The 23,926-nt window shown below is 39.7% G+C and overlaps 1 protein-coding gene across 14 annotated transcripts in view; it reads left to right on the top strand.

Moving 5' to 3' along the window:
* Positions 1–23,485, top strand: part of LOC104355537 (pancreatic alpha-amylase) — a 29,313-nt gene extending 5,828 nt beyond the window's left edge. For 6 of the 14 annotated variants that reach the window (XM_042804326.1, XM_033000449.2, XM_042804286.1 and 3 more), the window contains 8 exons: positions 94–291; positions 1,642–1,872; positions 2,341–2,474; positions 2,563–2,685; positions 2,800–2,899; positions 3,111–3,232; positions 3,341–3,466; positions 3,783–4,094. In XM_042804326.1, coding sequence (XP_042660260.1) covers positions 94–291; positions 1,642–1,872; positions 2,341–2,474; positions 2,563–2,685; positions 2,800–2,899; positions 3,111–3,232; positions 3,341–3,466; positions 3,783–3,972 — 1,224 coding nt within the window. In that variant the 3' untranslated portion in view covers positions 3,973–4,094. Of the gene's footprint in view, positions 1–93; positions 292–1,641; positions 1,873–2,340; positions 2,475–2,562; positions 2,686–2,799; positions 2,900–3,110; positions 3,233–3,340; positions 3,467–3,782; positions 4,095–4,123; positions 4,860–9,101; positions 9,318–9,922; positions 10,070–10,275; positions 10,474–11,768; positions 12,000–12,382; positions 12,517–12,604; positions 12,728–12,841; positions 12,942–13,152; positions 13,275–13,382; positions 13,509–13,824; positions 14,137–14,165; positions 15,450–15,629; positions 16,776–21,714; positions 22,313–23,034 lie in introns of those variants that run through there. The other 8 variants (XR_006166622.1, XR_006166624.1, XR_006166621.1 and 5 more) reach the window with 8 other exon arrangements.
* Positions 23,486–23,926: the final 441 nt, after the last annotated feature.

The raw sequence follows: 23,926 nt of genomic DNA, 5'->3' as shown, positions 1-23,926 counted from the left end.
GGGGAAAGGGCAGGAAGTAAGAGAGAGAAGACGTTGATAGTCATGCTGTGGGAAGTATCTTTCTCAAATTGGAATGTGAATACTATTCTCTAGGTACATATCTATGTGGATGCAGTAATCAACCATATGTGTGGAGCTAGTGCTGGTGCTGGTGACCATGCTACTTGTGGAAGCTATTTCAATGCAAAGACTGAAGATTTTCCAGCTGTGCCATATTCTGGCTGGGACTTTAATGATGGTAAATGTAAATCTAGAAGTGGAGACATTGAGAATTATCATGATATATCTCAGGTAAACCAAGAACTATTTTTTCATGTACATCAGTTCCTGGGCTGTGGTTTCCTTGCTCTGCTTTATTGTCAGACATTTTTAAAAACAAAACAAAGACTGTAATGGAAAACCATTGAAATTGATAACAGAGGTTAGCATTGATATCAGGAAGACCACTTCTTCAATGGATAGCTCTACTTGAGCCAATGGCTCAATTTCAGATTTAGACAAATGTGCTTAGGTACTTTATAAAGATAACTTTAAGTCTCATAAAATCTACTTAGGGATTATCTTGTGTGGGGGTTTTGTGTTTTTTTTTTTTTTTTAAAAAAGTAAGAGTTATTATTTGCCTTTTATTGTAATTTGGAAGTTTTCATTGGTCTCAATTTCAGAAGAGAGAGATTAGGATTTCATAAAGAAAAACAGAATCTTGAAAATCAACCTTCTATTTAGAGATTTCCTAGGAGTCTATCTGCCCCTCTATATCAGATTACAAGGTCAGGGCTTTAAAACTACCACAGAATTAAAAATTATTTTATAAAGATAAATACCTGTCTTTCTTGAATAATGTCTTGTGCCTTTCAAAGACATTTGATCTTTCCTGAATCTAACTTGAGGGTAGAAGGGTTTTGGAGAAATGGCAGAAGAGGGAGACTTTAAGTATACCTGAATTCTTGAGCAGTTCTAAAGGAGCATCTTTACAGCCAGTTTTTTAGTACAGTTGCAATAATGGGTGATGCACCTTGGTCTCTCTTGGCAGATCTGCATAGCCATGGAAATCCATTGTCAGAGTTATGTAGTATATTACTACATTAGCATTTCAATATATTCAGTGTATGTTTAAAGTATTCTTTTGATGAAAATCGATGCCTATCATTTTGTATTTACAGGAGACAGAGGCAAAAAGGAGACAGAAAACAAGAGTTTAATATTTTGTAAGGCTATAATAACTCAAGATTTTCAGATGGTTTACAAATAGAATATCTAGAAATTTTTCCTACATCAGAGAAGAAATGAGTGTACTTGCAATAGTATAATGACTCTGTTCCTTAATACACTGGAGTAAAAATAACTTATATTTTTGCCCTATACTTGCATTAAAAAGCTGATTATAAATTTAATGGTTTGCTTCTGTTATAATCCTTCAGTACCTACAGCTGTGTAAGCTGGGTGAATGCAGACTTCTTAATATTCCTTCTGTGTAGATGACTGTTCAGTATAACTGTCCAAGGCAAAGATATGCATGGTGAACAAGGGGTAGTGAAGTTTTTATTTGGCATTGTAATGCATGTAACAAAATTCAAAATGGATGTAGGACACTACATTTAGTTTATTAGGTGAAAAATGTTTCATTTCAGAATTTTTATATAGGTCCGAGACTGCCGCCTGGTTAGCCTTCTTGATCTGGCCCTGGAGAAGGACTATGTACGCTCAAAAGTTGCGGAGTACATGAACTACCTCATTGATATTGGCGTGGCAGGCTTCCGAATTGATGCTGCCAAGCATATGTGGCCTGGGGATGTGAAGGTGATTTTAGAGAAGCTGAAAGATCTAAATACTAAATGGTTTTCCGCAGGAACCAAACCTTTCATTTACCAGGAGGTAATTTTTTTTTTTTTTTTTATTTTACAAATATATTTCTTGCAGGTGCAGTATAGACTCAGTCCCACACTGTAAGTGATGGTTTGCTTGAGCTGGGCTGGAGCAGCTTTCAGTCTCAAGATCTATAGAAATCATCACTGAGATTTAATTATCATAATTTACAAATATCTAATCTGCCCACAAACAGTAATTTTCTGGAACTAAGTAACCTGACAATTTCATTTCAGATTAAATTTACTGCAGCGAAGTTACTGTAAAAATTCTATTTTAAAAAAGAGATTTCCCTGGATTTTAAATTTTGGATAATTTAAAATTAACAAATTAACAAATTAATAAACTTGTGCAAGTAACACAAGTAATATACTTAGCTCAGGTAGTGCCTCTTTCTTAAAACAATGTCCAGTACAATGCCTTTTACTTGTTTGGTTTTTTTAAGTAGAAAGGAATGCTCTGTCTTTCATGTACCAGGTCATTGACTTGGGCGGAGAGCCGATCAAAGGCAGTGACTACTTTGGAAATGGCCGAGTGACAGAATTCAAATACGGTGCAAAACTGGGGACGGTGATCCGCAAGTGGAATGGAGAAAAGATGGCCTACTTAAAGTAAGGATGAAGTTGCTGCGACTTACCCGGGTTACGCTGGATGCACCAGTCGACAGGGTAACTTGAAGTCTTTGCGTTTTTTGGCTAGGAACTGGGGAGAAGGCTGGGGCTTTGTGCCTTCCGACAGAGCCCTGGTCTTTGTGGATAATCACGACAACCAACGGGGACACGGGGCCGGTGGAGCTTCCATTCTAACCTTCTGGGACTCCAGGTAAGAGATTGCTCGGGTCTGGGTGGTGCTTCTTCCTTTTGCTTGCTTGTCTGTCTGTTCTCTGGCATGGTTTCTCTTTCCACATCTCCTTATTATTTTTTGTCTAACGAACAGGCTTTATAAAATGGCAGTTGGTTTCATGCTTGCTCATCCATATGGGTTCACACGTGTGATGTCAAGTTTTCGCTGGCCAAGATCTTTTGTAAACGGACAGGTAAGCTTGTAACGCTGACGATACATTTGTGGTGAATAAGGATCAGAACAGGGCCAGAGGAGCAGTCCAGTGCATTTAAATTTGTTGAGTGATTTCTCTGTCCCTTGCTGGATCTATCAGGTGGAAATTTGATGCTCCACCTAGCTTTTCTCTACAGATGGGCTCTCTGCATTATCAGTAAGAAGTTTTAAACTTCTCTTTTTAATGACAGGACGTCAATGACTGGATTGGACCACCAAGTAACTCAGATGGATCAATAAAGCCTGTTACAATCAATGCAGACACTACCTGTGGCAACAACTGGGTTTGTGAACATCGCTGGCGTCAAATAAAGTAGGACGGTGTGGAGAAAAAATAGTAAAAGCAGTTGCTTTTGCTTCATATTCCTCTTGGCCTCAGAGCTCTTGCAGCCACAGTGACAGCCATTCCTTGTATTTTCAGGAACATGGTTATCTTCCGTAACGTGGTGGACGGTCAGCCTTTCTCCAACTGGTGGGACAATGGCAGCAATCAAATAGCCTTTGGCCGTGGTAACAAAGGCTTCATCGTTTTCAATAATGATGACTGGTAAGTCAGTATGAGAGGCTGTGTGTCCAGAGAGAAGCATAGCATCCCTCATTAGCAGTACTGATGGGAAGGAGAATTTCATCTTCTGATGAGAGCGATCACTACAGCCTGAGTTAGAGGCATTCAATTGCATGCCAGGTCTGGAGAGCCAAAGGGAGAGCATAGGGCGTGAAGCTTAGGGCTAGGGTCAGAAAGCTCACACTTTACATTGCCCTTCACAGTAAGGGAATAGCAACAGGTTCAAAAGTACTATACCCAGTTTGAAAGATCTGTTTTGAAAACAATGGATAAATAGTGTTCACTTGTTTTCAAATAGGAATATGAACGTCAATTTGCAAACTGGACTGCCTGCTGGTACCTACTGTGATGTTATTTCTGGACAAAAGGAGGGCAACAATTGTACTGGAAAACAGGTGTATGTTTCTGGTGATGGAATGGCTAATTTCCAGATTAGTAACAATGCTGAAGACCCATTCATTGCAATTCATGTTAATGCCAAGTTATAACGCAGGAAAAATGTCCTTCTCCATTTGCTCTGTGCATTACTGTTTCCCCATATGCGGTTCCCTGGTATTCAAGCAAGAGTGATTCTCTGTATCTAGTGAATAATAAATGGCAATCAAACTGACGAGTAATGCTGTTTCCCTTGCTGAATAGGACTGTCACTTTCTCACGTCATAACTAGTGGCAGTGCAGTGGTGGGTTTTAAGGCAAGGCAGCACTCCATTTGCCACATCACAGAAACACGGGAGAAAATAAAATAAACAAGGAGGACCCAAACCAACACCTGGGTAAGTTACAGTGCTGTATTTCTAATGCTGATATACACACACACAGCTGTATCTCAGAGCAGCCACACTGTGGGCAGCCAGCTACGAGCAGCACCTGCGCACACAGACAGTTTATCTGAGTCTTGTGACAAACCAAACGCGGTGTGTGGGTCGGCAGAGGAGGCTGGGCTGGGCCAGTCACTTATTCCAGCCTATGACCTCAGTCAAGCCAGCGGGTTGCCTGGTTCACAGTCAGTTTGTGCCTGTACAAATCAGAACCACAACTCTTCCAGCGTTAGCCCCAATGGCTTGCTGTGAAGAGACATTCACAGTGTCGGTTCCAAAGGTGTCTGTGAAGAGTGCTGTATATCCATGCATCGCTTAGACCATGTGACAGTGGCCGAGGTACAGCATATTCTTGTCTCTGTGGTGCGTTAGGCTTGCTTATTCTGTAATACCTCAAAGAATTATGCAGAGTACAGACCTGATAGCTTTCTCAATTTCATTGTCAGCTGTGAGAAAATGCCAAGGTAAATGGGAGAGTGCAGTCCTTGCTTTAAGTCAGAATGTCTGCTTGGCCAAAAGTACTTGTTGCGACCCAGTCTGGAGAGGCAAATGGAAGAGGAATGCTTGGATTTATTATTTTTGAGGTCAAAGTGTACTCTTAAGGGCTGTTTCCCTTTTGTGGTGGGAGAGAGGGTGCTCGGTTGTTGGGGTTGGCTATTGGCTCCCCCAGTGTGCCCAAGGACTCGGAGTGTCTGGCAAGGCAGTTGTGGTGTGTGAGAAAGGGGCCAGGTAGTGTCCATGACCCATGGGCTGGACCTGCTGTCTGCCTGCCTTGCTCGCTGTGGCCAGCACCACCCTGCTGAGCACAGGGGGCCTGCTGGCAAAGTGCAGCCCCTGGATCTGCTCACTGGAGTGGTGCCAAAGGTTGGGAGACCCACGTGGCAGGAGATTAATAGCCACTGCCAACCTGTAATTTTCGCTCAGAGTTGGGTCAGGGAGCCCTCCTGCCCCTTTGAAATAAGTTGGCTCCACTTGTTTGTGCAAACAGCAGTGGCAAAGGGATGGGTTCATATACATGTCGTGAACATCACTGATGTCAATTTTCAGGAAAAGTCATTTAAAAGCATGACATATCATGTAGTGCATGATAGTGGCAGTCTCCTGGCAGTTGAAAATTTACAATCAAGATGATGAATACGTCAGTGCTCTAGAACCAGTCATGATTTTTTAGGTCCTACAGCTCTGAGAGCTTAATCTTTTCTTGTGTGGCTTTTTCTCTGCTTCTCTGAAACCACTGTTTGCTACCCATCCTAGGATTTCCAGTGGATTTGCTATGGCAGATATCACTGAAATTTGAGAACTGTTTCTTTCCTGAAAGGAGGACAATCTCAACTTCGTAGCATGTGGTGATACTCGCTTGTCTGGTTAATAGCAGTAAATGTAGACATCTTTTTTTCAAAGATGGTAATTCAAGTCTAATATCTCTAACTGAGCATTTTTAAGACTGTAATCTCCCTTAGTCTTTTGTGTTGTTTTTAATCTGTCTGAGAATGGTTGAATGCTATGTTTAATACACAGGCATTCTTAACTGCCTTTTCGTACCCTTCAAGCCATTGTTATGACAGAGCGCAACACTACTGATTATTCACTTGGTCAAGGTAAATAACAGTGAGGTGGACAATTGCATTGAGATTGCTCTGACTGTCCAATACTCTGACCAACTTCTTTTAGCTATTGCACACATGGAAGGTGTAGTGTTTAATATCAAGTTTACTTATTTGAAGATAATTGATTCTAGATACTTTTTCTGACTTAGCAGTGTAATATATAATATACTGATACTACAATGCAAATGTAAGTTATACATAGTAAAATATAACAATTGCAATATACAGGTCAATCATAATATTGACGTGATCTCCATTACAGGATGCTGGGTGTCCCCAGCCACTGGAAAGGAATATGTGGGTTGAAACCAGCTAAAGCCCATTGCTAACTTTGACAATCTTTTGTTAGTTGTTTAGTTTTTATCATCTCAGTTGTGCTGAGCCATGTGTACACTCCTCCCCATGCTGGTCTGGCTAAACCAGGGAGCCTTTCACGTGCTTTTAATAAAGGGATAAACAGTTATGTTACTAGCTGATGCACTCAACTGACATAGCTGTTTATCTAAAATAAAGGCCACCCTCCAGCCCTCTTTGTGATGATATAAAGTCATCATTCTTTGCAAAACTCGTGGCCAGTCACAGCCTGCATTATTCCCTGAGCTTCATGGGCAAGTCACTCTTGCCTGTCTCCTCTGAGCCTGCTTCCTTTGGAGGGGTTTATTGGTCAGTCATGTGCTGTTAGGTCTTGTGTACACACTGACACTGCATCAGTGTATTGCGAAAATGCTGCTGTTGCAGCATCAATTGACAGAGTGGTGTGATGAGCACATCGGGACATATAAGAGCAGGCCAGCTTTTTTAGGTTTGCAAATAAAATAGTCTTATTTCAGTGTCTAAACCACACATCCTCCAGTTCTTCACAGCTAGGTTTCCAATGATACTGGGAGATCAAATGGATTAAACCATGGGATTTCAAAACAAAGCCATATTCCTCCTATGTCTCATCTGCCCAAAGCTTCAACTCCCCTATAACTAACCTGAAAATTTGTTAGGCATCTGATGTTTTTACCATACTGAGAGATGCTATGTTTGAAACTACACATCAAATACTTTCTGCTTGGGGTTATACTTCAGAAAGACTCATAAATCATCAGTACTGGATGGCCACTTTCTCTCCTGCCCTCATGCATTTCTTCAGCATGCTAAAATGCTGCAGCCTGTTCAGCTTGAGCTGCTGCACAGCCTGTTACAATGAGGGCTCCCAGTCCCCTTGCCAGTGGGTTGGCCATCCATTGCATCAGGCTGTCAAGGATGGTCCTTACTGTCCTTGGCTGACAGCAGTGTATTTCAGCGGAAAAATGTATGTCATTGGAAACAATGTTATGCAGTGATATGCCATCACATCAGTGGAACCCCACAGAGAATGCTCAGGCACATGTGGTTGCTCTTGGTAATATTGAGGAATGGGGGAGGTCTGTTCTCACTGAATTGGTAATCACAAGGTGCCAGCATCTCACTGGTTCATTGCTGTTAGCCGGTAGGCAAGGTCATTTGCAGTAATTTACTATTTCATTGTTGTAGTGGAAAAAGAGACCTTTAATAAGGTCTGTGATATGAAAATGAACAGGTGGGCAAATGGGACCTGCTTCTGCACTTCATTCCTGAAGACAAATTCTGGGAAGGAAAAGGATGCATATGACATATTCAGTGGCACATCTAGTTTCAGAAAAAAATGTACTGGAGGCAGTGCAGGTACAAAATGCACTAAGGTTTCTTTTTTCTTGGAGTAGCTGTGCTATTTTGTGGACTTTTTGTTTTTTCTCACATTCATCAAATGTCAGGCATTTTCTGGTCTTCATATTCTCTGAGTGTTGTTTATCATTGGCATGACTTTAGCTTACTCATTGAGTGTTGTTGCTGAGACCTTGATCTTATAAGTCAGTTCCAAATGAAGACCTGAAATTATGTCATGAGCAAAAGTCAGAAGGTTATTTTTGAAGCAGGAAATTGTAGGAAAAGCCAGAAGGGACTTGGGCAACAGCTATGGCTTTCAAATTCAGATTTATGTCAGGCAGCTAAAAGTCATCTGCAGTATCACTCTACATCTGATTTTGGGTTTCCTTCCTTGACTCAGAAGTGAGTCTCATTTAAAATGAGATGAAACCTTATTGTCCTGGGTTCAGCTAGCCTGGAGTTAATTTTCCCAAGAAGCTGGGAGGAAACACAGCCAGAGTAGCTGACCTGAACTAGCCAAGGTGGGTATTTGATACTATGTGACATCATGCTCAGTATATATACTGGGGGAGCTGGTCAGGGGGAGGAGGGATCCCCTCTCCGGAGCAGGCGGTGCATTGGGTTCCAGGTGGTGAGCAATTACATTGTGCATCACTTGCTTTATATATTCCTTTATTAGTGTTGTTGTTACTATTATTTCTTCTTTCCTTATGTTCTGTCCTTATCTCAACCCATGAGTTTTTACCTTTTTCTTCTGATTCTCCTCCCCATGCCACCAGCGGAGGGGCAGGAGTGAGCAAGTGAGTGGCTGCATGGTGCTTAGTTGCTGGCTGGGCTTAAACCATGACACTTACACAGAGTCTCTGTTGGAGAGGAAAACACTTGCAGCTCTGATCCCTCTTAGTCAGGTAGAGCATCAGGTGCTCCACAGGACCATGTGAAGAAAACCATTACAGTTCCTAGCAGGGGACTGGGCAATGACACTAGAAAAACTTCAGGCATGAAAAGGGGTCAGTTTCTAGTTACCAGTGTGATTCACCTGGTGAAGACCCACCACGTGTTGTGATATACCTCTTATTGACTGAGAGTGGCTGAGCAGGTACCCTGCTTTGAGCTTGGACTAATCCTGAGAGCTAGGTGCCTCTGAGTGCTGGCAAACTCATTCATTCTCCTAGAGCTGTTAGATTTCCAGTTGTCTTTTAATCACTTGCCTTTCCTTTTACTTTCTGGAGTACACTTTGAGGGTCTATGTGTTGTGTTTTGGAATACTTTTGATAAAGTATCTTTGTTTACACAATTGGAAAGAGTACGATTCTGAATTTGGGTGCACTTCTCACAGACTACTTGGTTTATGATAGTGTATAATCATTGTGAAAAAGTATTTTATCTTCAGCTGTTGGGCAATCCAGGAAAAAACAGACCAGAAAAATGATATCAAGCTTGTTAGCCAAATAAGAGCTGATATCATTGATCTGTGTGAATTTTGACAGCTGCAATAGGAACTTTGTCATCTTGCAGGAATATAAATTGCCAGTGGAGAGACAACAGCCTTATACTGAAGGCATCATGCAAGTCCTCCTCCTACTCGCAGCTGTAGGGGTTTGCTGGGGGCAGTACAACCCCAATACTCTCTCTGGGAGGACGTCTATTGTACATCTGTTTGAATGGCGCTGGGCTGATATTGCTCTTGAGTGTGAACGCTATTTAGCTCCTAATGGATTTGGAGGAGTTCAGGTAAGTTGTTTCCTGTGAGTAGGTAGGAAAATGACATTGTAGCATTTGATTAATAAATCAGAATGCCTGAATCGGAGACAGCCAGTTCCGAGTAACTTTAGTGTTGGAAAGGGTGGAATGGAAGTAGTAACAGCTCTTAGACGCAACCCTAGAGCCTTCAGAGCCAATGAATGATATTGTATCTTTAGCAGTTCAGTCACAAAGGGACATGCTTTCCTCTGAAACACTTCCCCTGCAAAGCTAAATTTTCCTCTTTGCTTCGTTCTGAGGGAATTGTGTAAGCATTGAGGTTTGGCTTTCCTAAAGATGTCATTATTCCATGAAGAAATAATTCCTGTGGTTTCATCCCTCCCATGCACATGGCCTTAGTAACAGGCCCATGCTGGACCTGGGCAGCCCACGGGAATAAAAGAAAACTTCTTTCTTGCTAGTCTACGAGACAGACATCTCACAGACCTGAGCTTATGCTGTTGGAGAGAGACAGACTGGGTTGGGCACTAACTAGCCTGCCTCTGAGGGCAGAGGTGCTGACCACAGACTTTGCCCTTAAAATGTTGAAATAAAACCAATTAATTTATTAACAAAGTACATCATTTCATCTGCAGGTTTCACCTCCAAATGAAAATATTGTCATTACTAATCCAAACAGACCCTGGTGGGAAAGATACCAGCCCATCAGCTACAAACTCTGCACTCGATCAGGAAACGAAAATGAATTCAGAGATATGGTGACCAGATGCAACAATGTTGGAGTAAGTGCCTTGAAAATCTATGTCTGATATGCCAAGAAGTGCTCTATCAGCTGAGGGAAGTTACTGCTGCTGTCTTCAAAGGAGGCATAAACTGAGAATAAACTGAAGGGTCAAAAAAGATTGAAGTAATAGTGATGTGGTAAAGCTCTGGCTATCACTTCACCATCATTACAAAACATACTGAAATGCACTTATTGCTTTTCCAGGTTCATATTTATGTGGATGCTGTTGTCAATCACATGTGTGGGGCTGCAGCTGGCTCAGGCACACATAGTACCTGTGGCAGCTATTTTAATGCTGGGAACAGAGAATTTCCAGCTGTACCATACTCTGGCTGGGATTTCAATGATGGCAAATGTCGAACTGGAAGTGGAGAAATTGAAAATTATGGTGATATGTATCAGGTAACTCTGGCAAAATCTTTTTCCTCTTTTTTTTTTTTTTAACCTGTTGTGTAAACATTATAGTAAGGCCAAACAAAGGGAGTAGTTTCTTACAAAACCTGTGCTTAGTCATCTGACAAGTGAATGAAGTCATGAACATAGGTACAGGAATGGTACTCATGGCGCAAAATATTCTAATTATTGAGAAATCAAAACCCCTCCCCATATGTTTCACTTTGGCATGTTCAGGCGTTTGCTCCTGAACTGAACCCAGTGTACTCACCTCAGCCGATGAGCTTCCTTACAGCTTGTAAACTCAGCGGATCTTGAAAAGGAGCCCTCTTGGAAAATTGACAGCAATGCAAGGTGGTACCCTGGTTGAGCAACTTCATCTTTTTGTTGATGGAATGTGTAGCAGTTCTTTCTCAAGGTTACTGCTCTTCCTTTGACCGCTTTGCAACAATACACCATGCTGTTTCTCATCCTCTATTCTGATGACATCTGCACAAGGAGGTGATATCCTTCACCAACTGTCCTAACGAATATTGAGCTGTACAGTAAATTTACCTGTGTCTTGGTGCAGACTGTCATGGTTTAGCCCTAGCTGGCAACTAAGCCCCACCCAGCCACTCGCTCACTCCCCCCTGGTGGGATGGGGGAGAGAATTGGCTAGTACAAGTGAGAAAACTCATGGGTTGAGATCAAGACAGTTTTAATAGGTAAACCAAAAGCAGCATACACAAGAAAAGCAGAGCAAGGAATTAATTCACCACTTCCCATGGGCAGGCTGGTGCTCAGCCATCTCCAGGACAGCCGGGCTCCATCGCACATAATGGTGACTTGGGATAGGAAGACAAACGCTATCACTCTGACAGTTTCCCCCCTTTCTTCATCCTTCTCCCCCCAGCTCTATACGCTGAGCATGATGCCATATGGTGTGGGATATCTCTAGGGTCAGCTGTCCCAGCTGTGTCCCCTCCCAACTACTCGCTGGTGGGGTGAGGTGAGAGGCAGAAGAGCACTTGACTCTGTATAAGCACTGCTCAGCAGTAACTAAAACTTCTCTGAATTATCATTAATGTTTTCAGAACAAGTCCAAATGATAACCCCATACTAGCAACTATGAAGAAAATTAACTCTATTGGAGCCAAAGCCAGCACACAGACCTTGGCATAATTCTCTTCTATGCAAATTAGATAGCCAAGCAGAATTGACTTTATGGCTTGAAGCATGCAAACATTTCATTGAAGGGTTTTACAAGCTAACAGAGTGGCACCTCAACAATTTTTTTTTTTTTTTTTTTTTTCATTATACAGGTCCGGGACTGCCGCCTGGTTAGCCTTCTTGATCTGGCCCTGGAGAAGGACTATGTACGCTCAAAAGTTGCTGAGTACATGAACTACCTCATTGATATTGGCGTGGCAGGCTTCCGAATTGATGCTGCCAAGCATATGTGGCCTGGGGACATAAGAGCCTTTTTGGACAAGCTGAAAAATCTGAATACTAAATGGTTTTCTGCAGGAACAAAACCTTTCATTTACCAGGAGGTAATTTTCATTTGCTTTATGTTTGTCTTTGGTATCTTTTTTACCTTCCTCCTTCAGAGGAATGGCAGGATTACACCTACCTCCAACTTTACCCTTGAAAGAGCTATCTTTGGAGCAGCCCTGCAGACATAAATAGTTTTGCTTTTTAAAAATTCCTCCTCAACAGAATGTCATTCAACTTTACCATTCTATCTTCAATTATGTTTTCACATTTGTCCATCATGTATTGTACTGACTTTGGGTTTATCTACAGAGCAGAAATAAACACAGTTGAATATTATTTCTCTTAATGTAAAGCAAGAACTAATGTTGAGGACTGTACACTGCGTTTTTTGTCTCTTTGAGACAAGAACAGATGCACAGTTTCTCCTTTCATGTACCAGGTCATTGACTTGGGCGGAGAGCCGATCAAAGGCAGTGACTACTTTGGAAATGGCCGAGTGACAGAATTCAAATACGGTGCAAAACTGGGGACGGTGATCCGCAAGTGGAATGGAGAAAAGATGGCCTACTTAAAGTAAGGATGAAGTTGCTGCGACTTACCCGGGTTACGCTGGATGCACCAGTCGACAGGGTAACTTGAAGTCTTTGCGTTTTTTGGCTAGGAACTGGGGAGAAGGCTGGGGCTTTGTGCCTTCCGACAGAGCCCTGGTCTTTGTGGATAATCACGACAACCAACGGGGACACGGGGCCGGTGGAGCTTCCATTCTAACCTTCTGGGACTCCAGGTAAGAGATTGCTCGGGTCTGGGTGGTGCTTCTTCCTTTTGCTTGCTTGTCTGTCTGTTCTCTGGCATGGTTTCTCTTTCCACATCTCCTTATTATTTTTTGTCTAACGAACAGGCTTTATAAAATGGCAGTTGGTTTCATGCTTGCTCATCCATATGGGTTCACACGTGTGATGTCAAGTTTTCGCTGGCCAAGATCTTTTGTAAACGGACAGGTAAGCTTGTAACGCTGACGATACATTTGTGGTGAATAAGGATCAGAACAGGGCCAGAGGAGCAGTCCAGTGCATTTAAATTTGTTGAGTGATTTCTCTGTCCCTTGCTGGATCTATCAGGTGGAAATTTGATGCTCCACCTAGCTTTTCTCTACAGATGGGCTCTCTGCATTATCAGTAAGAAGTTTTAAACTTCTCTTTTTAATGACAGGACGTCAATGACTGGATTGGACCACCAAGTAACTCAGATGGATCAATAAAGCCTGTTACAATCAATGCAGACACTACCTGTGGCAACAACTGGGTTTGTGAACATCGCTGGCGTCAAATAAAGTAGGACGGTGTGGAGAAAAAATAGTAAAAGCAGTTGCTTTTGCTTCATATTCCTCTTGGCCTCAGAGCTCTTGCAGCCACAGTGACAGCCATTCCTTGTATTTTCAGGAACATGGTTATCTTCCGTAACGTGGTGGACGGTCAGCCTTTCTCCAACTGGTGGGACAATGGCAGCAATCAAATAGCCTTTGGCCGTGGTAACAAAGGCTTCATCGTTTTCAATAATGATGACTGGTAAGTCAGTATGAGAGGCTGTGTGTCCAGAGAGAAGCATAGCATCCCTCATTAGCAGTACTGATGGGAAGGAGAATTTCATCTTCTGATGAGAGCGATCACTACAGCCTGAGTTAGAGGCATTCAATTGCATGCCAGGTCTGGAGAGCCAAAGGGAGAGCATAGGGCATGAAGCTTAGGGCTAGGGTCAGAAAGCTCACACTTTACATTGCCCTTCACAGTAAGGGAATAGCAACAGGTTCAAAAGTACTATACCCAGTTTGAAAGATCTGTTTTGAAAACAATGGATAAATAGTGTTCACTTGTTTTCAAATAGGAATATGAACGTCAATTTGCAAACTGGACTGCCTGCTGGTACCTACTGTGATGTTATTTCTGGACAAAAGGAGGGCAACAATTGTACTGGAAAACAGGTGTATGTTTCTGGTGATGGAATGGCTAATTTCCAGATTAGCAACAATGCTGAAGACCCATTCATTGCAATTCATGTTAATGCCAAGTTATAACGCAGGAAAAATGTCCTTCTCCATTTGCTCTGTGCATTACTGTTTCCCCATATGCGGTTCCCTGGTATTCAAGCAAGAGTGATTCTCTGTATCTAGTGAATAATAAATGGCAATCAAACTGACGAGTAATGCTGTTTCCCTTGCTGAATAGGACTGTCACTTTCTCACGTCATAACTAGTGGCAGTGCAGTGGTGGGTTTTAAGGCAAGGCAGCACTCCATTTGCCACATCACAGAAACACGGGAGAAAATAAAATAAACAAGGAGGACCCAAACCAACACCTGGGTAAGTTACAGTGCTGTATTTCTAATGCTGATATACACACACACAGCTGTATCTCAGAGCAGCCACACTGTGGGCAGCCAGCTACGAGCAGCACCTGCGCACACAGACAGTTTATCTGAGTCTTGTGACAAACCAAACGCGGCGTGTGGGTCGGCAGAGGAGGCTGGGCTGGGCCAGTCACTTATTCCAGCCTATGACCTCAGTCAAGCCAGCGGGTTGACTGGTTCACAGTCAGTTTGTGCCTGTACAAATCAGATCATGAGACAGTTTCCTTAGGTGTAAGTAAAACTTTGTGGGCCAGATGTTCGCTGCATTTAAAGATCAGACCTGTATCCCGACTTTGTTTTTTTGTTCCTTTTACTTCAAACTTTTTGGCACGTTGCCTTATTATTTGAGCACACAGGATATGAAGAAAGCAAGTGTCATCAAGAGCAACACCAGGTCTTTCAGATGAGTCATGAAACCCAGAGTCACATTCTGCTTTATTGCTGGTCTTTACGTTGTTTTTAATTGTCAATCTTAAGTTTTAAGAAATTTTTATTGTTATTTTTATAATTTCTGCTACTATTCTGTATGTAAAGTGATGTCACAAAGACTTTAATTTTGTATGCCAGTAATGAATGAAAAATTGAAATCCTACTATAAAATTTATGAAGTTTAAAGTGAGGTACTTATTGGAGCACAACAGTATGGCTAACAAACAGATTTGCTGAGGTGTAAGACTATAGAATTTTGTGGGCATTATGTAACATTTCATTTTCTGTTGCAAAGTAGTACTCGCTTTCATTCATCAAAGAGTGAGTTTAACTGAGTAATATCAAAACCTGTTATAGGCTGATATTCTAAATTTTGTTGCAGTATTGCTAGTCTCAGGCTTTCCGAAATAATATCTCAAATCCTAGAAATTCTAAGCTTTAAAAGAAAGTAATGGTTGGAATTAGAGTTGGTTTTTATTTTCATTTCAAGTTTTGAGTTTTCCAGGTATATTCTCTTCTTGTTCTTATATTTTATTTTGTAATTTGGTCTAGAATTTAAACGTGGAAAAATTTCCCAAACCTAACCAGCTGGGATTAAGTTCATAAAAATAAGTGTTTTCATTTTCAGGGATATGCCATGTAACTGATTGGAAAAATCTTGACTATGACCAAAGGTAAATACTGTTACCTTTTTCACATACTATCAGTTTATCATCAGACTGGTTTTAAAGTGAATGGAAGAAAGATGATGGATGGTAATAGAGTATTTTTCCTTTGGGATCTGTGAGAGTTCTCTTCCAGATAAGTTTACCTGGTTCTGTTATACAATTTCCTTTTCAATTCCTTCACTGCAGAAGATCATGAATGCAGTTGCTGGGTCATGAGGAACCACTCAGTTGACATTTATGGAGCAGAAGGTGAATCTGTCTGTCTTCACTTATGAGAAATAAGATAATAGTGTATCTGAGAAACCTGATTTTCTTTCTTCGTCTCTGGTTTTGCTGGTCCAGCTGCCCTATGTTCTACTCCATTCTATGATACTTGCCCACGCTTTTGTCATTGTTCTGCTTTTCCTGCTCTTCTTCCTCTTCTGTCACATGCCAAGTACCATTTTGGGCCTAGTCAGCTCACTCTTTGTGTTCTTTGGAAAGCTTAGAGGAATTGTGTTAGATTCAGGCAGCCATGGAGAGGGAATGCTCTTCATATTTGTTTGATTTGTGAGATAGGAAACACATATGAAATATTGCAGTCTATATGAGGGGCATTTTCACCTCCACTGTTTGAACAATTTGATTTTTTACAATTTACAATGTAGCTACCTTCTTCAAGCAACATGAAACCTATAATGGTATGATTTGTAATAGCTACATTTCATTGGTACTATAATTCAAACTAAGCAGAACTTTGTATATAGCAACATGTTGTTCAAGCATGGTTTGTTTTGTGCTATACAACATACGGAGGCATTTAAGGGAAGTAGACTGGAACAGAAGGAAGATCAATGAAGAGATAATTAATTTGAAGTGTAGGTATGAGAAAAATTCCTTATTTCATCCAGTGGTCTGTAAGTATCAGTTATTGGCAGTGGTACCCTTTAGAGAACATTTTAGGGACAGTAGTTAAATGGTTTTACAGAGAAAGTTTAAGACTTTATCAGTTCTTGTTGTAAACTTTATTATGGTCCTCTAGTTGACCATCTTAACTTCTGTCTTTTCTACACTAAGAAAGTTTTGGGGCTGGTGTTAGATCCTGAACAGTGAAGACTAGCAAAATCAATGAGGGATAATTTATATTTTTCTCATGTAATTAATTATACTTGTGTTTAATTGGGTGATAAAGAAAAAAATGTCTTTTGCTTTCCAAATAAATGATGCTATAAGGTGTATTAATTGTAGTGGGATGAGAAAGGTAATGGAATTTTGTCAGTTTTGTAAGTATAATACGCTTTTTCAATTAAACTTCTGATGATTAAAACAAAAAAAGAACAAAAAAATGAAGCATAGCAATAAATGTAGTTTTCTTGTTATGCCCATTTGTTTTGGCCATTTATTCTCTGAATATGTGTAAACAAAGCACACCACAATGAATTAAGCAGAACACAGTGTTTTACTAGTGGAAAAACTAACTAGGTAATTTATAAACTGGACATCTTTCATGTTATCAATAGGTTATGTGAGGGAAGTAAAGTATAGAAATGTCCTCACAAAAGGAAAGTTCCTCAGTCCTCTTAGAACCTGATATGAATTGTTGAGCCTAGAGCTATATGACCTATATACTATAAATTGTCAGCTCTTGTGTTGCTTGATCTGGTCACAGCAATATTATATTTGCAGTGAATATTTATAATAGAATACTTTCACTTAGGCAGACTAAACCAACAGTAATCAAATTGAAGACATCAGCATCTGCATTTCCTTTAGAACAGGAAACAATAATTCACCACTGAGCAGTGCAACTTTTTTAAACTACCTGTGTAGCTTTCTGTTAATATCAGCTAAACATGTTCTCAGTAAGGTCAGTTTTAATGAATCGGTGTCAGATCCCATATTTTATCACACTACAAAGGGAGGCAAAGCAAAGTATTCAAAGTGTCTCAAAGACAATGATGTGGCTCAAAGAAAATATGGTATAATATTTCACCTTTCTCTATTTAACTACTGTGGCATTGTTTATACCCATATAATTAAAAACCTTGAAAGAGTGTTTCCTATTCCTTTTTTGTAATTGAGAAATACAAAACTAATAAAACCAGTGGACTTAGCATCTTAGTAGCCTCAACTATCTTCCAAAATGAGACCAACTAAAAGACTTATTAAAAACAGGTTATTTGGAGTTGATTTGCTATGCAACATATTAGGATGCCTTCTCAGAGCATAACTGTTAGGGCCCATAAGTAGCTGTCACTAGGAAGAAATTAAAGCAGCTAAGCAAGTTGATAAACTGTAGAAATAGTTGTCTCAGTCTAAATTAATCTCTGATTCTATAAATGCATAGTAAGTTTGTAAATTTGCTCACACTTTTTTTTTATCTTTTTCCTTTTCCTTTTTTATTTTCTCACCATAGTTCTGTCTCTTTATGTAGCTTTCAGCATAATAGTGATCTGAATTTAATGGAAGTGATGCACAATAAAGCAAAGTGAATGGCTACTTGTATGTGCAGCTGTTCATGAATACTTAAGTTATATATATAGACACATTCAGGCAGTAAACACTTTCACAGTTACCCGATCAGAAAAGAGAAATGATAGGTCTGATACAGCACATGATGATTTGTCCTTTTAGTTGTTTTAATCCACAGAGTTGAAATTTGTCAGATAAGATGAAATAAACAGTGATATTAGAAAAATCATGAACTTCTAGTGTATTGTCTGAGTGGACCAGAAGGTTAAGTTTACTGAATTATTCATAGCAACTTATTGTCTCAGCTCAATGCAACAGCATAAATGGAAACTTTTGTTCAGCTCTGCATACCTCTGCGTCAACTCATTATTTCCCTGAATCACTGTTATTTCTCTAACAGAAGAAAGAGTTCTATAAAGGGAAGCTAGCAGTCTATTGTCTTTTTATAGAGACTGTGAAAATTTTATTCAAGTTTTCATTTTGTTTTAAAGGGAAACAAATGAAAAAACTCAACACATAACACTAACCTTTTAATTGCTGATGGTGTGTTTGGTTCCTTTATCAGCAATCTGTGGTTTTAACAGTCCTAGTCTAGTAGCCTGACTGCACAATGTATTCTGAACAATATACAGGTATTTCCTTCACAAATGTTTTCATGCCATGGCAATTTTCACTTTGCCTTGATGTTAAATTAGAATGGTGGTAAGAAAGAATGCTACTAGAGAAAATGTTACTAAATATGTTGCCTTTCAGATAACATTTAATACAAAGGTCTTGGTCATAAATACTCTGGTGTTACTGTTTGTGATGATAGTGGTGAATTATCTCCAGTTACTAGAGTCAAAGTGCTTGAATTTTCACCCAGTTGGCACAGAAAGTGCTTTGGGTTAAATAGCCAGAGCATTTAATGTACAATTACAGAAGTGACTTACACTCTGTAGGAGAGTAGTAAAGTGTGAGACATTCTGTGGCACTTATGAGTTGAAAATGGAAATACTAAACATTTATCAGAGAATGAAATTACATTGTCTTCCCTGGTTCTAAACTATGAATTAGATTGCATTATCCAGCCACCAAGATTGAGAAGTGGCTGGCTTAATTAACTGTATTATGCTTCCTTATTAGTCCAAGGATTTTTTTTTCTTCTTTTTTTTTTTTCTTATTTTTTTTGTTTTCTCCTCTGAAAAAAATAAAGGTGGATGTCATGGTAAATGTACAATGCTACCATCATATTTTATTTTTCATTCCAATTGTGAAGAAAGCCTTTGGAAGCTTAGCAATTTCTGTCTTCGTAGTTGACAAATGGTAATAACTGTGGATGCTAATTTCTGCAATGTTCTGAATACTCTGTGGAGCATGAAGTCAGTCAGAAGACCCTTGAAGAAAGTTAACCTTTAGAATTTGGGCAAGATGACTACAGGGAACTCATTATGTTTACAATAATAAACATTCAGATATTAGCCTAATTTACATTGGTGGTATTCCTGAGCTGTTCCCTTATAGTGTGTGTGGGAGGCTGTCTAAAATTTGGATTCATTATCTTACAGGACCTCATGGTAATTTCAAGTATTGGAATTTGTCTGTATTTAAAATGAACTGTTTGTTATACCATTACTGTCCAAAGTCTTCTGTCCTTAAGTTTTTATAATCATATCTGTGTTTTGGGATTTGTCAAGACTAAGCTCAAATAATTGCTGCCTGAGCTCACAGGATAAATTCACTTGCAGAATAGCCATTGACTGAATTTAGTCAAGTCATTTAGATACTAGCCAAGTTGAATCTCACCAGTCATAATGTTTAGCAACAACAAAAACAGGAGGAAAAGAACATTGAGCTGGCCAGATTACCACCAGTGCAAAAAGGGTAATTTTGGCTTTTTTTTCTTCTTTTTTTTCTGGTGTTTTCTTCTTGTTTTTCTCCTGTGTTGTCTTTTCTGGCACTAAAACTAAAGTGAATGGGCAAAGTCTCTTGTATAGCCTTAGTTAGCAAGAAAAGTGAAGTAAACAAGCATTTGTTAAGAAGTCGTGGGGTCACAGCCCACGGTTAAAAGCACAGCAGATGCAGCAGCAGCCTTGGTCTGTAGACCTACTAATGCTTCCCACAAAGCAATACAATTGCAAGAATAGCATTTTCCTAAATGGACATTTTCATGGAAATTAGGGATTCTTTGCAAACATATATCCACATCTCTCTACAAACATTTGTAACCACCATTTTGACTGCATTTAAACATATATAATTTGAATGGTCTGGTAGAAAATGGCAGAATAATATCTTACGGTGAAGCTGCAGCAAGATAATAGAGGGATCAATAACACAACAGAACCTTCCTGTTGAGATAGACCCTGGGATGGCTGCACTGGCATAGAGTGAGTGTGGATTTCCATGAACTACTCTCACTGCAACTCAAACAACTTTCTCTGAACCCTATCAGGACAAGTAATTGGGTACAGCAGTAACTAAGGCAATAAAGGCTAATAACACTTCAGAAAAAAAAAAAAAAAATCAGCTTTCTTGATTTGGGTTCTGTGCACATTTCTGCCTTTGTACAAATAGTCCTTGAATCTAGACAGTGCAGTTAGCAATGGAGAGCTGATATGCACAGGGATGACAGTGACAGGACAGAGTAGTCAGTGCTGGACAGACAGCTTGGCAGAACACTTAGGTGGTAAGCTAGAATAAATACCAATGATGACAAATATGATGTCAACAAACATATCAGAGATATTGACAAACACAAATCATAGATAACAAGACAGAACAGGCAAACTCCTTCTGGATGACTTTGGAGCACCAAATTTTGTACCCCTTGGTAGGAATTGCTGATGATTGAAACAACAAAAAGGACCAAAGCAAGTGGATCAGCAAGCACTGTGTTTATGTATTGTAGATAGGACTTTTGTGCTTTAACTGGGAAAAGAAATTATATCTTAGAACAGGCTGTGATAGAACTTTATGATGCTGTAACCATTAGCAAATTGTCTGTTTACTTTATGAAAATAAAAGTAATGACCTTGTGCTGACAAATAGACTGCCACATTTTGGTGTCAGGATTGTATACTGTGTAAGAGGAATGCGATATTGAAACCTCTTGATAGGAGGCTTCAGATGATAGAAGACAGAAGGAAATGTGGCAGAAAAATTTGAGCAGTGGATTTAGATCTGTTTTTCTACTTTTCTTTGGAATCCATTTCAGTATTTTCTTCTACAGATTTTTTTTAAATCAGCCATATTTTACATATAATACAACCACGTTCATCACCAGCCTTGTTATCATAAATTAAGTTGTGGTTTCTACTCTGTTGCTTGCCAAGGGAAGTAAACATAGCAGTTCTGCATAAGAAGCCACTACATATGCGAAAAACACAAGTCAAAATAGCTGCAAAAATAATCACTTTCCTGATTTTCTACATTGTGGGGAAAATGCCTTCTACCCCTCTTCATGAGGAAGGCCACATATTGTCTCTGCTGCTATTCCCTTGAGTGAGTGTCATCAACTCATTGTACACCCAGTCATTTTCTCACCTTGCATGAGACTGGAGGTTTGTCTCAACAGGTCTGCAGCTTATTTACAAAGCTGGCAAACTGGAGAAGAGCTGTGACTTCACTGTGGAGGGCTGTGTTTTTCTAAAAGAAGGAAACATCACATAGTCCAGACCTGAATAATCCTACTCTCTTCCCATTTGATGTGGATGCAATACAATTGCTTTTTCTATGTCCACTGACTTTGAAAAAATAATTATCTTCTAGTGTCATATGTGGCTTTCTGTTCATGTGATCTTCACACTCAAATGCCATGTTCTGTTTATCCCACGCTTAGAGATCAGAAGGTTGGATAATACCATTGGGGTCATTTCAGCTGCACTGTAATTACAAGATGATCCTCTCCGCTTATCTCTTAAGTGTTTTAGCTGGTCTACTTTGAACATAGCTTTGTTGATGCATCTGTGACTTCTTTTGAAAAGCTACTCTACTGCCTAATGGGCTTTATGGGCAGCTTTCTTTTTATCAGTAAGCTAACATTTACATGTTTTTATTATAGTTTGTTACTCTTTAATCACCTTAAATAATGTCTTGTCTTTCCCCTGATGATAATTTCTATCAGTAACTGAGAAACTGTATGCTGATTGTCAGTGTATTGTAGATTAATTAAAATTAAGTCCACTGTCACAGGATTAAAGCCACTTCCATTTTTCCCTTCCTCATTTTTATCTCGGTAGACAGAGAAATCTACTAATAGAATTTTTCTAATCCTGCATGATTCAGTAGATTTTTAGCCTCACATGATTTGATACTCATATGCTTGCAAACTTTATCAGTTAACCTGTAATCATTGTGGGTATAACCTTGTTTCAATGTATCTGTCTACCCTGAAAAAGTTACGAAACAAGTGGTCTGACTAATATAAAAATCAAGTAGCATATAAGCATATATATGTGTGTGTGTGTGTGTATATATGTATATAGTTTGTATATATGTATCTAGTATGTATAGTGCATGTATATATATAGTATGGATACACACACACATCCACATGTATATGTATTTTTTTATTCCCTATGCCTGCAGGGCATCCCTTATGGAAATCATATGAAATAGTATTAGATCCCATTATGTTCAACTTCTGCCATAACTGTTTAGGGATCTGAATTGGCAAATAAGGTTTTATTTCTGGGATAATCAGTGGGCCAGTCTCATACTTCTTGTGCATCCAGAATTTTCATTGACATCAAGTAGACATCAGTATGAAATTAAAAAAAAAAAAAAACAAAAAAAAAAAACACAACAAACCAACGAGACCAGAATGATCAGATACAATAATCTTTTTGGTTTATGCATATTTCTCTTAAAAATGTTTGAAATAATGAGTCTTATTTTTATATTGAGTTCTAATCTCAATTTATAGGATGCTTGTATGATTTTGCAGTCAGATGGAATTTTAATGCACTCTTAACAAATGAGTGAATAAGTGGAGAATTTTTTACTGAAGCCCAACACCCTTTACACAATAAAATATCTGCAGTCTGAACTCTCCCCACTCCCTCTTCTATTCCTCAAAAATTACAGAGATGGCAGTTATTTTTCAAAACTGTATTTAAGCAAACCTGATTTCTGTCCTTCTCCCTTCACTATTTTGCAGGTATACAATATTTACTGTGGTAAGAGGTGACTTCAGTTTTGGAAGAAGGAAAAGAGAATAGAAAGATGATTTTTCTCCCCTTCTGTGCACTCTGATGGCAGACACTTAAGGATCTGATGATGAAGCTGTGGTATTGTGAATTGAGTCATGGACAGTAGACTGTGCTGCAGGATGCTTTTGAGTTCAGGGATCTCAGCAGGAGACACCACCACTTCTGTAGCACTAAGCAGCAGTATCATGGCTCATTCCTGGTGTGCAGCCTGGAGCCAGGGAGTTGCTTTGGAAGTGCTTATAATGCCAATACTGTGGCTGGGGAGTAGCACATGGTACCCACGTGGAAGAGTCTCATAAAGAAATCATGAGAGCTGACAGGTTTGTTTGCTGTCTGATTACAAAGCAGTCACATATGGAATTAAATAATTATTTTAATTAAAGTAATACTTGTCCTAAACTGAGTTCCGTTTAAGGCTGAGAGTGGAATAAGGCCACTTCTATTCATCTTTGTATTTACGTCTCATCGCTTCCTTGTCTTCCTAAGACATCTGAAAAATATGAATGAATTTATCATCATGGCAACTTGTGCTGGGAAAAGATTTCTGTTACAGCAGGGTAACTGAGGCATAAAAGGCCTGGACCTGCCTGGTCTTCAGCCTGCCAAATTAAAGAGTTGGTCAGGGCAGACTCAGGAGGGACTAGGGTGGTGTCATGAAAGCCGTAGAGCAGCTCACTAAAGCCGACAAAATTACTACCTGTACAGGAGCTATGGGTGTTTCTGGACAGTCCCATGCTCCTGAATGTGAAAATGGGAGCCACACATCTCTTCCGAGGAGGAAACAGTAGCCCAAAAAGTATTTTCAAGGGAATGCCCCATATGCAGCCAGAGTCCTGGAAC

This window comes from Tyto alba, unplaced genomic scaffold (assembly GCF_018691265.1).
Source record: "Tyto alba isolate M040663 unplaced genomic scaffold, T.alba_DEE_v4.0 Super-Scaffold_1000006, whole genome shotgun sequence".
In the NCBI taxonomy this organism is placed as follows: Eukaryota; Metazoa; Chordata; class Aves; order Strigiformes; family Tytonidae; genus Tyto; species Tyto alba.
The sequence above is the reverse complement of the archived record's forward strand: the minus strand, read 5'-3'. Positions and strand labels throughout refer to the sequence as shown.